The sequence below is a fragment of the Neophocaena asiaeorientalis genome, unplaced genomic scaffold (genome assembly GCF_003031525.2).
Source record: "Neophocaena asiaeorientalis asiaeorientalis breed wild unplaced genomic scaffold, Neophocaena_asiaeorientalis_V1.1 scaffold232, whole genome shotgun sequence".
Classification (NCBI taxonomy): domain Eukaryota; kingdom Metazoa; phylum Chordata; class Mammalia; order Artiodactyla; family Phocoenidae; genus Neophocaena; species Neophocaena asiaeorientalis.
The window spans coordinates 5,421,228-5,435,432 of record NW_020175672.1 but is presented as its reverse complement, the minus strand read 5'-3'; the positions used below and the strand labels follow the sequence as shown (position 1 = coordinate 5,435,432).

At 45.3% G+C, this 14,205-nt stretch overlaps 1 protein-coding gene across 1 annotated transcript in view; it reads right to left on the bottom strand.

Annotated features, from left to right (window-relative positions):
- MDN1 (midasin AAA ATPase 1) overlaps positions 1–14,205 on the bottom strand; it is a 157,476-nt gene that overhangs the window by 36,263 nt on the left and 107,008 nt on the right. Inside the window, exons 64-77 of the mRNA XM_024731782.1 lie at positions 12,680–12,841; positions 11,955–12,228; positions 10,990–11,225; positions 10,311–10,406; positions 9,588–9,682; positions 9,206–9,327; positions 8,561–8,707; positions 7,598–7,707; positions 6,907–6,980; positions 6,223–6,421; positions 4,384–4,543; positions 2,364–2,510; positions 1,711–1,837; positions 423–528 (exon numbers count right to left, since the gene is read on the bottom strand). Of these exons, the coding sequence (XP_024587550.1) occupies positions 423–528; positions 1,711–1,837; positions 2,364–2,510; positions 4,384–4,543; positions 6,223–6,421; positions 6,907–6,980; positions 7,598–7,707; positions 8,561–8,707; positions 9,206–9,327; positions 9,588–9,682; positions 10,311–10,406; positions 10,990–11,225; positions 11,955–12,228; positions 12,680–12,841 (2,055 nt within the window). The remainder of the gene's footprint in view (positions 1–422; positions 529–1,710; positions 1,838–2,363; positions 2,511–4,383; positions 4,544–6,222; positions 6,422–6,906; positions 6,981–7,597; positions 7,708–8,560; positions 8,708–9,205; positions 9,328–9,587; positions 9,683–10,310; positions 10,407–10,989; positions 11,226–11,954; positions 12,229–12,679; positions 12,842–14,205) is intronic.

The window sequence follows — 14,205 nt, the reverse complement described above, 5'->3', positions numbered from 1 at the left end:
GGTGCGCTGCCCTCTAGAGGCGACACGTCCACCTCTGGGAGCAGCGCATCTCAAACAACGCTTCCACTGAAGTTCCATGAACAGGAACTAGTTTAACATCAAAATTGGGTATCAGTGATCTTCTCTCAATTCACAGGGGGAAAAGATCTGAGGGTAGCATTCTCCATTTGAAGTTTTTCTTCCGTAATTTTTCTTAAGGATTTGGTCCTGTTAGCCAATGCTGAATAACAGAACTTATTATAAAATGCTCTCTGATTAAGCACAAAATTACATTGACTTATATTGTAAGTTTAATGACTGCAAAAAGTTCAGTCACTTCCAGTAATGGGTTGTGATCACTGGACCAGGTCTGAGGACGCTGCCCTGGATGAACAGAACTGGAGTCCCTGAGCCCCTGCAATCCCAAGGCTCTATCATCCTACCTTGGCGGGAGCTGCCAGGACTGCACTAAGCCTGGCGTGCCGTGCAAGAGAGCGATAAAAATACTTCTGGCACCCCTCCCACGAAGACGAGATTTCTGTAAGCAGCCTGGGAAAGAAACCAACATGATTTACTTAATTAAAACCACTATCTCCACCCTAGATCCTGAGGAGTCAGAGACTGGTCCATTTAGCCGCAACCAGAAGCCAAGAGTCTGAACAGATTTATTTCTGTGAGGACCCATTCAGTCAGCCACTCATCAGTCCTTTATACAAAGGATGTGTTACATACTTAGCACTGAAAGTAGAGTGGGAAAATAAACTATGACAATATGGCTTCCTTAATAAAAATGGTATGCCTATCTTGACAGTGGAGTCTAGGGATCATAAATTCTGATGCCTACAGGGGCCATGCAGATAACATACATGGTTAAGGACAGCCAAGCACAAAATGATCCTTGGCGATGACAGCTGAGAAGCAAGAGGGACCGTTACTGACCACAGTGACCCTGAGAGCATGTGTCCTATCAAAAGGAGGGCACTCTAGTCAACTTTCAACCACACGGGAAGGCAAGCACACTTGTCCAAATTTTCCCGAAAAACTGAAAATCCAGAATGTTTATGTAAAATTTCTACTTTTTACAAAAGTGTTGTGTTGAACTCAAATTTAAAGCACTTGAGAGGGCCACTGAGCAAAGAAAACACACATGTATGCTGTACTCAGCTCATTTCCAACCAGTTACTAACACAGAGGGAGCTCCATCTGTCTCCAAAGTCTATAGGCTCTAAAATTCAAGAACATATGGGAACTTAGGTTTATGTACATGGAATAGCTAAAAGTGTGGCCATTCTCTCACAGATTTTCACCTGTACATTCAAATCAATTGAGTAGACCTCAGGAAAAATCAAAGGACCAAAAAAAATAATGGGAGACATGAATACAAGGAGGAAAGAGGAATGGAAAGAAGAAAATCAACAATTACTAACTAACTACTGACACTTGCTTTAAACACTCAAAGTGGCCCCTTGTCTTCCTTACCCCACCAGAGCCCAAACCACCCAATATTTCGAATTCGTCCCTTACCTTTTCCTAATGAAAGAAAAGAAGGTTAAAAAAAAAAGAAAAGAAAATTAACACTGGGTGCTCGCCATCTGCCAGTCCTGAGCCAGGCACTTTTCTAAATGCTAATTTTATGGCAACACTAGGACAGAAGTACTCCTCTCCCCACTTTGGCAAATGAGGCCATGGAGGCTTAGCTGACTTGCTCCATTTATAATTAAAAACACAAACCTAGAATCAGCTGCCTGAGTGCTGCTGACTATAGACAATGCGCTCTGGAGATCCAATGGGTGAAGATGAAGCATCTCTTGAAGGTTTTTTGAACGGGCCCAGGAAAGACCTTTGCGATATGACAAACCTAGGAAATAAACAGCAGGTGGTTAAATAAAGAAACTCAGGAGAGAACAGATGTGCCAGGAACCCCCCAATGCCATTGCTACTCAAAGTCAAGTCCCAGGAACAGCATCGCCCAGGAGCTTGTTAGAAAGCTTACTCTCAGGCCCTGCCCCACACCTGCTGAAACAGAATCCGCTTCTGCACTTTAGCAAGATTCCCCAGGTGATTCACACACAAGTTAGTCTGAAAAGTGTTGCTCCCTATGCACGTTGGAAGGGCGGGTGCTGTACAACATACGGTGATGAAAATAAAAAACATGGTTTCTGAGAAACCTCATTACAAAACTGTGAAACTACTTGGGAGTCACAAAGGGTTCATCATAGGGTTTCCGTGTGTGTTGACTGGGACTCACACGTTTCCAGCCTTGCCGTGCACCTTGTTTCCCACCATCTCAGCCGTCTCCACAAACCTCCCCCGAGTCACCCGTGTTGTCTGTCTTCCTGAAACCAGGAGAGTACACTTCACTGGGTCTCCATCGAGGACCGTACCAGTTTTTGCAAGGTGTTTAAAGAGGTCTGCTAAAGCTCGCTGCTTCTGCATGAGAATGTGCTTGGCTTCTGAGCGCTGCTTCTCCTTCTCTGCGGAGGGCTCCACCTTTAACCTCTGCAGCTCACTCATAGAGGAAATTACTTCACCTGCAGGGAAGACAAGGGGGAAAACGTGGAAATCCCCAGGAATTCTTAATGTGCTCAAATTACCCAAGACCAAGGACCTGTCAAAACGAAGACCAGGTGTCATTCATCTTTATAGCTAACACAGTCCCTAGCATTTGGTAAATTCTCAATGATTAAACTGATCAAGATGCATGATAACGGAAAAATCAAAACACACGGCGCTTCATATCTCTCAACAACAAACAACCCAAATAAAGCAGATATTTTTTTTTTTTTTATTCAGGGGTTTCATAACCAATCAAGCAAAAAGCACTTATTGAACATGGATTATGTGCAGTGATTTACACTAAGAATTTTAAAAACTTGAGATAAATTTCCAATACATACAACATGTATTGAGCGCCTACGCTGTACCTGGTACTTGGTAAATGTTCTTTTTATCTGCACAGCTCCAGAAGAACTTATTTTTAGCCACTCAAAGAGGCTCAGAGAAGTCTAGTCATCTTCTAAAGGCCATTCAGGTAAAGAGCAGACTTGAAGCCAGGATTTGAACCCTGGCTGAACCGACTCCAAAGCCCAAATTCGTTCTCCAGCATTGCACTGTCTTCCTGAGCACCCACCGGCACCTAGAACACCAGGGTGCTGCCAGCCTGCCACAGGCAGTGTTATAAGCTGACTGCGTGGCCTCCCAAGCTCATGTTGAAGTCCTAACCCCCAATACCTCAGAATGTGACTGTATTTAGACATGGGGCCTTTAAAGAGCCAATTAAGATAAAAATGAGGCCGGGACTTCCCTGGCGGTCCAGTGGCTAAGACTCCACGCTCCCAATGCAGGGGGCACGGGTTCGATCTCTGGTCGGGGAACTAGATCCCACATGCATGCCACAACTAAGAAGTCCGCATGCTGCAACTAAGGAGGTGGCGAGCCGCAACTAAGACCTGGTGCAACCAAATAAAGATAAATAAATATATATTTTTTTAAAGTTAAAAAAAAGAAGATAAAATGAGGCTTTATGGGCGAGTCCTAATCCAATCTGACTAGCATCCTTAACAGAAGAGGAGATGAGGACACAGAAAAGGCATCTACAAGCCAAGGAGAGAGCCTCAGAAAAAACCAACCCTGCTGACACTTTAATCTCGGACATTTAGCCCCAGAATTGTGAGAAAATAAATTTCTATTGTTTAAGCCACCAAAGATGTGGTACAGCTGACCCCTGAACAATGCAGGCAGGGCATCCTGAGCAATGGATGATAGGCTATTATTCTAACAAGTTTTTTTTTTTTTAAAAAGATCTCCCTGAGATCAGACTGCAGCCTCACTGAAGAAGGACCGGCTTCACCCTGACCACATGCTCACTGCGGCTGGGGGGTGGGTTGAGGTGGGGGAAGTGCTGAAAGGCTGCCAAGGGCCCAAATGATCTTTTAAGGTCGCGAGTCCCTTTCCCAGCCACTGCTGATATGCTGTACAGCACGAACAGGGAAACGAGATTGCTACACCTCTCTGAAGTGAAGGAAAAAAGAAGTGGACTGTGGACAAACCTCCCTCTTCCTTTAACCCAAGAGAGACAACATTTTGAGAGGTGGGGACAGCCTCAAGACTCTAGGAAACCCTTTACTCGTGTCCCCAACCAGCAAGAGCTGACATGGACAGGGCTGCTGTAGAAAACGGCCTAACACTGCACCGGTGTGCACGGGAGGAGGACAAGGTGACCACCTGTGGGGTCTCAGCTGGCTCCTGTGTCTGGGCTCGGATGGTTTTTAACCCACTTGCTTAATTACCTGCTCAACGCTATTTAAGATGTCACAGAAGGACACAGGTATCTCATTCCAACCCTCCCAGGCCACTGAAGATACCGGAGAGAGCAAAGCCCCCTCAACCTGGGTGTGCACCCACCAGTGAATTGGTCGAGGCCCTCCACGAGGCAGGGTAGGGGGCTTCCCTTCATGAGCACCAGGCACATCTTCCTCATGCGTTTCACAAGCTTCGGCAAGCGACGCAGAAGTGCCCCCTCCGAGGCGGGAGGGGCACCCTGACACTGTTCTGGAACCACGGCCTGTGAGACAGAGCACAGGTTATTCTCACTGCCAAGAACAACAGTCCTAGCACGAACCTGCATGGGTGCTAAGTTTAAATGCTGCGCTGCTCCACACACACCTGGCTCAGCAACAGGAAACTCTCTTCTCCACGTCTCCGAAGTCTCAGGAGAACAAAGGCGTCATCGCCAAAATTAAAACAGGCACGTGCCGCGGGTATTCAGCATTGTGTGTTTCTGCTGTGGGAGGTCCCCGTAGCAGAAGCCCTGCTCCCCACCCCCCGCAGCGCCTTCTGTGCTCGTCACCAGGGGCCTGCGCTTCTGCTCCATGAAGGTGGAGATCCGATGGCATAACTGCTGCCTTTAAGGTGCTGCACTGCACCGTGCTTCTCAGACACACAGGCAAAGCTAACCTGATCCGCCAAAGCTGACTTCTACCACCATCTCTCCCCTGCCTCCAATTCCTGACTAACAGTTCAAATACCAGGATCCAGATACTAGGCAACCATCGGAGGCCTATTTTCACTAGTTTTTTCCCTTGAAAATCCCTGAAATTCTGGGACTTCCTTGGCAGTCCAGTGGCTAAGACTCCACGCTTCCACTGCAGCGGGTATGGGCTCCATCCCTGGTAGGGCAGCTGAGATCCCACATGCCATGCAGCATGGCCCCCCACCAAAAAAAGAGACCTGAAATTCCTGTGCTGTCATCAATAGTTAAGTTTAAAAATTTGATCAGTATGACAAGTGGTGAACTGATGAATACAATCAAAAGAAAATTTGGCAGCCATATCACGTGTGCAGCCATATATCATGGCTGTATGCTCAATTTCTATTATGCTTTCTGAACTATTAAAATATTAAAAATCGCTTGAGGAACCCCACTGCTAACTCTATAGACCCAGGGTGGAAAGCACAGTAGAAAGACAAAAGTCATTACTCCCTCAAGAGTGCTCCCGGGCTTCCCTGGTGGCACAGTGGTTAAGAATCCACCTGCCAATGCAGGGGACACAGGTTCGAGCCCTGGTCCGGGAAGATCCCACATACCGTGGAGCAACTAAGCCCATGCGCCATAACTACTGAGCCTATGCTCTAGAGCCCGTGAGCCACAACAAGAGAAGCTACCATAATGAGAGGCCCGTGCACTGTGGGGGGGAAGAGTGCTCCCTACACACAGTGATTATGAAGCAGGGACATCCTCCTGTAACAGGCCTGCTCACCCAAGGTCTCGATAACTGTTTAAATTTTCAGGAATTTTGCAAGCCAGCTCTTAACTCTTGGTGCTTGAAACTGGCCATGATGGGAGTACATGTTTCTACACCACGGTCACCAGCAACCACTTCAAACCAGCAGATCACTGCACACAGCCACTCCCTGTGCAGCAGCTTCATCACGTGGGACCCCAAAGGCAGCTTCAATATCCTATTCCTAAACTGATGCTTTAAATCTTCCCTCACAGGTAGATGAACTGTTCACAGGTAAGCACAACAGTCGTTTCCACAGGCTAACATGAAACTTCCAGCACCAGGATTAATGCTTTCTGCCTTACTCTGCAGCAGGTCATGCAATGCTATACCACTCGTCCAAAGAGGAAGATTTCAAAGGCATTCCTTCACCTAGTGCTAAGGACACTCCTGCCACAGAAAGCAAAGACCCCACGCAACTAGCTCAGGAATAAGCAAATACTATCCCACGAGCTAATACCTGTGCAGCTGCTGGCCGGGCTAACAGGGTCTCTCTCAGTGCCCGATTCAGACTCTGAATGGGCGACTCCTCACTTGCGGCTGCATCTGTTGGCCTTGGCAAAAAGTCTGGCTGTTCCTCCTTGTCACTCTCCACCAGGGATGACCGGCAGGGTTCACTCAGGACAGCTTCAAATTTCTTCATGAATTTAAAGAGGGTTCTGGCCCCAGGTAATGACAGAGATGGGCAGAAAAAAATAGGATGGAAAGTGAGGAAATATGTAAATGACATATAACACATACATAGATAACTTAATAACTTGTACTTCTGGTACGTAATGAGCTCCTTAGAAACTCATAATCTTTTTTTAAAGGAAAAAGTGCGGCAGGTGTTCTCATCTCTCTTTTCTAGCAGGAAAAAAAAAGCCAGGAATGGTGGGATCACTTTGCTCAAGGTGAGCAGGTGGCAGAGGACTCGACCTTCCACGGCACACAGCCTGCTCTGCCTCCAGACACATCCGTTCCTCCTGCAGGGAGACTCTGCTTTGGGTGGAAGGGCGTGGTGTTGGGAAGCCAGCAAAACAGCCTAGTGTTTTTTAGTTAAGTTCAAGGCAGCACAAGTCAGGGCTCTTAACAATGTAGTCATGCTGTCTACCATTCAAAAATTCGGAGTTTTGGTCACCCCCAGCTTTGAAAGATCAATTACCTGTGTGTCTTTTCCACAGACTGTTTAATAGACCAGAAGCTGACATCATTCCACTTGGATATCTTAACAAATTCCTGTAAGATAAATGAAGCTCAAGGAATGGCTTTATAAAGCTGGTGTCATTCTGTTCTTTCTAGATCATCTGTTTGCCGAAGACCAGAGCCTACTCCATCTCAAACACAGGACTGTGTGTCAGTGAACAAGTAAAACAAGTCTAATAAAGGAACCATGTGTTTGTCTCAAAGCAATGGAAAAAAAAGTGCTGCTACAATCAGTAGGTCACTATGTACTCTAGCTTAAACCAGGGTTGGTTCCACGACCACTGCAAGTGTCAAAAAGAGAGGATCCTCCTTACACCCCCAGCACCTCAACAGCCCATAGCCCAACACCAGATGGTGCGCATCTGAGGTGGAAGATCAGCCTGGGCAAGACCAGCAGAGCAGGCACTAACATCCCTCTTAGGAGCCTCTGAAAAGGGGCCACGCCCTGGAACCCTCACACACGCGGCCAGGTCAGCAATGGAGCCAATGCCACAAAATGAAAAACCCACCATCCTAGTTGGCAGTTGCAATGCTCTTCTCCATTCCCCAGATCCCCCTGCCTCACAGTCAAATGGATTAAAGAACAGAACTGCGGGAGAATTTGCTGAGTTTGTCCTCCTAAGAGTGATTATGACAGCCGTTCATCTTACTTTAAGCTCTTTTTCTAGGGGGGAACGAAGTTCCACAATTTTGGCCTGGACCCGGTCAAAGAACTGCTTGTAATAATGGTACAAATTCCATAGAACACTGCAAAGTGAATCTGGAAGAAATAAAAAGGAAACAAAAACACCACACTTGCTGCATGTGCTGCTGGCTCCCCCTCTGAGGCTCACATTTCAGTGATGATCCTTCCTCCTTACTCTTTAGGCCACGAGATTACAGTGCAATGTAGCACATGCAGACTATGTAACAGCTCCCCAGGGAGCTGGGGTTACCAGTTCCCAGAGATGCAGGCTCTAAATCCTACCCTATATTTTCATTTCATTTTGTACTGGATTTTTTTGGTTGCACTTTTGTTCTTAAAGATGGTGTACTCAGACATTCTGCCAAACTCACAATTTCCAACCTTTCTCGGAATCTTATTGTAAAGTCAGCAGAAACTAAGTCTGTTTTAAAAGATGGCATATGAAGAGGCTCACCTTGATGGCTCATTCACGTAAATCTATATTCATTTTACAGCGGCACTTTTGTCTAAACTGCTGTGGTCAGCGATAGGAATCGACAGTAGAAGTTTTATGTGCGGTTCCTTGACACGTGGCAGCGCTCTCCTGAGATCAAAGAACCTACTAATAATGGCCTGGATCAAGCAGAAGCTTAGCAGGACATATGCACTGTCTAGACAGAAAGATGTGCTGCCTCAACACGCCAGCTCCCGAGCTCTGCATCTGGTGATCTACCTCTGCCACGGTTCGCTAGCCAGGGCTTCATTTATAACCAGGCTGCACTCAACTTTAATGTTTTTCTCTATATCTAACCTGAATCACATTATAGGAAAAGACAACTGAAACTGTCTTGTTTAAAACCTGGTATGCCACAAGACACTTGTCTCATGTGGAGAATTCAAAGGGTAAAATTAAAGAAAAAATATTATACATACATATGTATATCCTTACCTTTTCCTTCAACTTGTGGCATCAGCAAGACATGACAATGGAAAACCAGTAACATCTGAAGTCGTACGTGGAACTCTCCCAGTGAAGATCCTTCAATAAATGCTTGTAACGTGCTGACCAGCAACATCAGGGTCATCTGTCTGTCATCTTTATAGAGATTTAAGGTGAAGCTTTGAAGCAAGGACCACAGCTAAATTCCAAGCTGATTTAAAAACTACAGCCCCACTCAGGTTATGTGTGAAATGCACTCACAGCAAATTAGGAAACTGAATTATGAGGCACCTGTTCTAAGTATGAGATGAAACCCTTTTAACTCAAGCATTTTAACTACTACCTACCAAGATAGAAACTTTCTCTTTGACTTGTCTCATGGATATAGAGAAGGAAACTTTATCTTATGACTAGCTCTCTAGACTCTGGACAAGTCACTTAAACCTCTCCGACTTCCATTATTATTCTTAGTAAGAATAAAACTACACAGCTTTCTTGGCTGACCTCTCAGGAATACCTCGCAATCAGATGATACAACCTATGTGAAAGTAGTGGGGCGAGGACACATGGGAGCAGGTAAAGCCCACGCTCTGCTGCACTTCAAGCTTAGCTTGGACCCTCGAAATAAGCAGGGGATTTAGAGACGGATGTTACCTTCCTGCTCTTCTGTTTGTTCTTGCATGTGCTTCTCCAGCATCTGATAGATGGAGAACCAATGCTTGGTGGATTTCTCAGTATGGCGTTTCATGGTATTATCCAAACTCATGGACCAGCAGCTGAAACATGGAAGTAGAGGCCAAGGAAGCATTTAAGGAAACCTATTCAAACATCTGAAACCACAGAAGCAGAAGTTAAATATTCACTATTCTCTCCTCCCAAATGGAGATGGAGAAGCTCCCAGTCTGCTGCCACCGAACGCATGCTGTTGTCTGGTCTCCAGCTGACATACTACATAAACTCTGAGGAAACAAACTATCCAAAGACTATATCCCTACAACCTAAGTTCAGGAGGGGAAGTGACAAATGTATCACTTACTTCAGTTCCAGTTTACGCCAACGGATGACCATCTGAGTGACCACATCAAGATGCTTCCGCAGAGACAGGGCCCGACTTGCATTCTCCTCCCAATCCTGAAGAAACACAGATAAAATTTACTATGGCCATTATTCAGTCCCCTGACCACCTCCTCACTCAGGAACACCCTGGACTTTTCTTGAGCAAAGACCCCTGGGACCTTCAACAACTTTTATACTGATTTACCAATAACTAACCAGAATGAGTTTACATCCAGCTTATCCAGCTTTGAGTTCTTTCTGGTCACTTGACAGACCTCCAGCAGAGCAAATAGCACAGGGTTTGGAGACCTGAGTCTGAATCTCTGTTAGTCACATGACCCCTCCAAAGTCCAGAGCCCTAATCTGAAAATCAGGGGAGCACCAGCCTCTTCAGAGGCTGTGAGAGCACTGAGGGGCTGAAGAGTGGAGGCACCCTGCCGGTCTGAAGGCCAACCCAGAAGTCCTGGCAGACTGAGCCCTTAGGACTGGTGGATGCTGCGTCCCACCCTTGAGAACAGGTGAGGCAGGTCCCCTGTGTCCCATGGAGGCAGTGGCTTCACCTGCAATAATCTGACCTTATGTCAGAAAAACCAAGGAGTTTCATCCTTTTCCAACCCAAACTATCACATCCTGTCCCTCTAACAATAAGAGAATCTCTTCAGTTGACTATAACTAAAATGAGGACTGGAGAGAATCCTCTTACCTGTGACTTTGCCAGAAGGATCTCTAAGCCATTCAGGAACTTCGAGATGGGGCTGGAAAGTGGGAAACTACGAATCCTGTCCATTACAACCAGCAGCTGCGGGGGAGCGGGGGAAGGGGAGGGAAGAAGATTTGGGCATCCTTGTGGGACTGTCAATCACCCAAAGTCACAGGGTACTGAAGAGGGGCCTGACTGGAAGTTTCATGCAAAGGCCTCGTGAGTACTTAGGAGAGCTGCGGGTGAAACTTCCAGGGCTGCAGATTCTGCCCAAGATAAACACTTTACCTGCTGCACTACTCTGGAAATAAGATTCAGTTTGATAAAGTAATTACTCTTATTACTCTCTGTTATAAGTTATTACAGAATTAGCTGAATGATCACAGAGCGAGGTCTGAGTTAAAACTTGAAAAAGCCAGGCCCTTGTTAGTATAAGGATGTGTCTGAATAAAGACAGCAACATAGCAGCACTTCAATATATGGACGGAAAACCCTGAGCAGCAGATAAAATAAGTGGAATCTCAAACACCGTTTACATAACAGCATTACAACCTGGTATATTCATCCTCCAGGGAATAACACTGCACTGAACCGCAGTTCTGTAAACCTCTGTTTGCATATCCAGTGTGCAAGTCACTGCCCCCAGGACAGTTGAGAGGCCGCCTCCCCACCGCTGCCCTACCTGCTCAAGCGCCGGATGTTCCGGCCAATCCTGCAGCAGCTGGCGGACGGCCTCTGAGAAGCCTTCAAGCACAGGCTGGCAGTGCCGAGCTTCCGGGACGTTGGGGTGATGGTAAAAGTCATAGGGACCGTCAGGCTTCACCATCAGGTCCAAGGTCCCCTCCCCAAAGAGAGTGTTACGGGACAGGGTGTAGGCCAAAAGTTGGCTGCCCAAGAGCTGGTCATTCAGCTCAACTCCTGTGAAGTTAACAAGATCACTGTAAAGTTGGTATCAAGTTACAATGAGGTCAGCAACATGCTCAGAAATAATGAATGACTGCGACTAAATGAAGGAGATATTACAATGCCATTCACCCACAAAGCAGCAAAGGTCTAAAAGACTGTGACCCCAATACTACAGTGGTCACCAAAATCTGACCCAAGTTTCGGTATATACAGAGGAACTCAGATACTGCCTACATGTAATCAAGAGGGTGCAGAGTTTGGTTTGAGGATTCCAATTCCCAGTTTTTGTAGCTCTTCTTGGTAGGCAGAAGTGAAATTTAAAGCCTCCTTCCTACTTGCAAGGAATAACTCATGAGGTCACATAGGAAACTGCATCAAACCATATCCTGTGAGATTAATTTCTGAGTTGCCAGGTTGCTCCCAGGAATACATGATTTCATTAGAAAAGCACTGAAGCTGTGAAAGGGAAATTGGAAATAATGCGGAGAAACGAGACCATTTAAACTAATTCTATATCCTTACTCTTAATCCCTTTACCCCCACGTATTCAAAGGGTGAAAACCCATCTTTATTGCAGAATTTTAAATCACTTTTTTGGAATTAGCTTAAGTCCTTTAAGATAAGGAAACAATAAGGAATTTAGCAAAAACAGGGACGTAATAGTTTCAATTGTCCCAGAAGTAGCAATCACATCTATTCGTTTTGATTTCCCAAGAGCTTAACAAAAGTAAACTACCATACCCATCAGGGGGTAGAAGTTTGTCACAAGCGATGCCCCAGTTTGGTAGCAGGACAGAAACAGGCTGAGGTAGTGCTCTGCCACGTGTGGCGGCGGCGTCTGCTGGTACCAGAGGGACCGAGCAAAGCCGAGGCACAGCTGCTGGTGTATCAGCATCACAGCCTGCATTGAGCTCTGTGACAGGAGGGCGGGCTCTGTGGCAGCCTCCTCTTCTCGTCCGTCTGAAGGTCCCTTCTTTGCCTCTAGTGTTGGTTCTACCAAAATATCTGCGAAGTCCTGTAAATAATATTAGAGCAATTGAACTTTTAAAGTCAAAATCCAGTTCTAATAAGACTAAAAGGAAGGGGGAAGGATGGAGTGTGAATGATCAAGAAAATGAAAAAGGGAATTACGTGCATTGAGAAATGTTTTAAAAATTACAAACCATTCAAAGGGATGTAACAGGAACTAACATAGTGCTTGCTGTAGGTGAGTTATAGAGTAAAGCCTAAGAGTTCTCATCACAAGGAAAAAAATTGTTTTCCTTTTATTTTATATCTATATGAGATGATGGATGTTCACTAAACTTACTGTGATAATCATTTCATGATGTATGTTAAGCCACATCACTATGCTGTACACCGTAAACTCATACAGTGCTGTGTGTCAATTATATCTCAATAAAATTGGAATGAAAAACAAAGAATTCAAAGGGCAGGTGTGTGGTACCAAGGGGACTCGTTCCAACCTCTCCATGCCGTGGGAAGTGTGTCCTGAACTCCCACTCTTCCTCCTCCTCCTCGCTCAGGGCTGTCCTAGAGTTCCTGCCCCGGTATCTGTACAGGCTGCTTTCCTGCTCGGCCTTCTCCTGGGCTCTGCGTTCCTGTTCATCCCACTCATTGATGATTTCCTAAAAAAATCACACATTCCGAAGGAAGCTTGTTTGCCTTTGCTGAGACATTTACAATGAACAGAGGCAAGACTTGCTATCTCTTCCCCATGAAAACAAAATACCATGGTTCAAGAATAAATGCCAACATCCAAGACACTAAATTCCATGTAACAGAGAGCAAATGGGATTTGTTTTCAAACTGTGTATCTGCAGCAACCTGAGTTTCCTAAACACCCCCATGCTGTATTGTTACAATTTCGCAGGTGTGAAAACTTGCTGTAGTGGCACGACTGGGGACTTCCCATCAGGCGTGAATGGTGCTCTGCATTAAGGACAGGGTGAGGGTCAGCAACGTGGGTGTGTGATGCAGACTGCACTTGGCCAGCACCTCAGGGAGATATCCTGGGGGTCTGGAAAAGGGAAAATGGGCTGGGGACTGGGTGGTCGAGGGGAACTAATCAGGCAAAACCGGGCTATACGATACCAGACATTTCTTAAATTCCCTACTACCTCTAAAGCCCTACAATTGGCAAAAACTATAAAGAAACCACCCAGTATTGAGAAGAACTGAGGAGATAAGCAACCCCAGGATGACAATTTGTATTAAAAGCCCAAGCAAGCAGTTAACCTTTGTCTCAGCAATTCTGTTTTCTAGAAGTTTTACCCAAAGATCTAGCTTTAAGACTTTTAGGATGGCACTGGTTTTGGTTTTTTTTTTTTTCCTCCAAAACAGATAAAAAAACCTTTACATATAAATGTAAATATTCAGTGAAAGGAACTGTTAAATGACTTACCCATACAACAGAAAAGCCGCAGTCACTAAATATGATGCAGGTGGAGAATACCATAATCATGATGGAAATAAGCACTAAATTTTAGCTGTTAGATTTTTTAAAGGCAAGTTGTAAAACAGAATGGACTTTCTTAGTGGTTTGTAGGGCTCGAGCCATTTGAGGACATTATCTCGGGGACCACAGAGGGTATAGCATTGTCCTCAACCAGAGTAGCCCTTTTATCTGTTAAATACTGGATCACTCTGCTAATATATGTATTTTTTAAAAGGGTCTACTCCCCGCCACCCCAAAAAACTATAAACCACTGGGAAAAAACAGCTGTAAAAAATTTAGTGTCACAGATGTACACTTACAGATACATGCACAAATGAGCAAGCCTAGAATAGAACACACCAATGTGTTAACAGTTATATAGTTTTGAGTGGCAGAATCTAATAATTTCCCTTATACTTATTCTTTTAATTGTCTACAATGAAAACAAGTTGCTTTTGTTGATAAGGGAAAAAACAGAATTCATTATTTTATTTATTTTTTGCGGTACGCAGACCTCTCTCTGTTGTGACCTCTCCCATTGCACAGGCTCCGGAC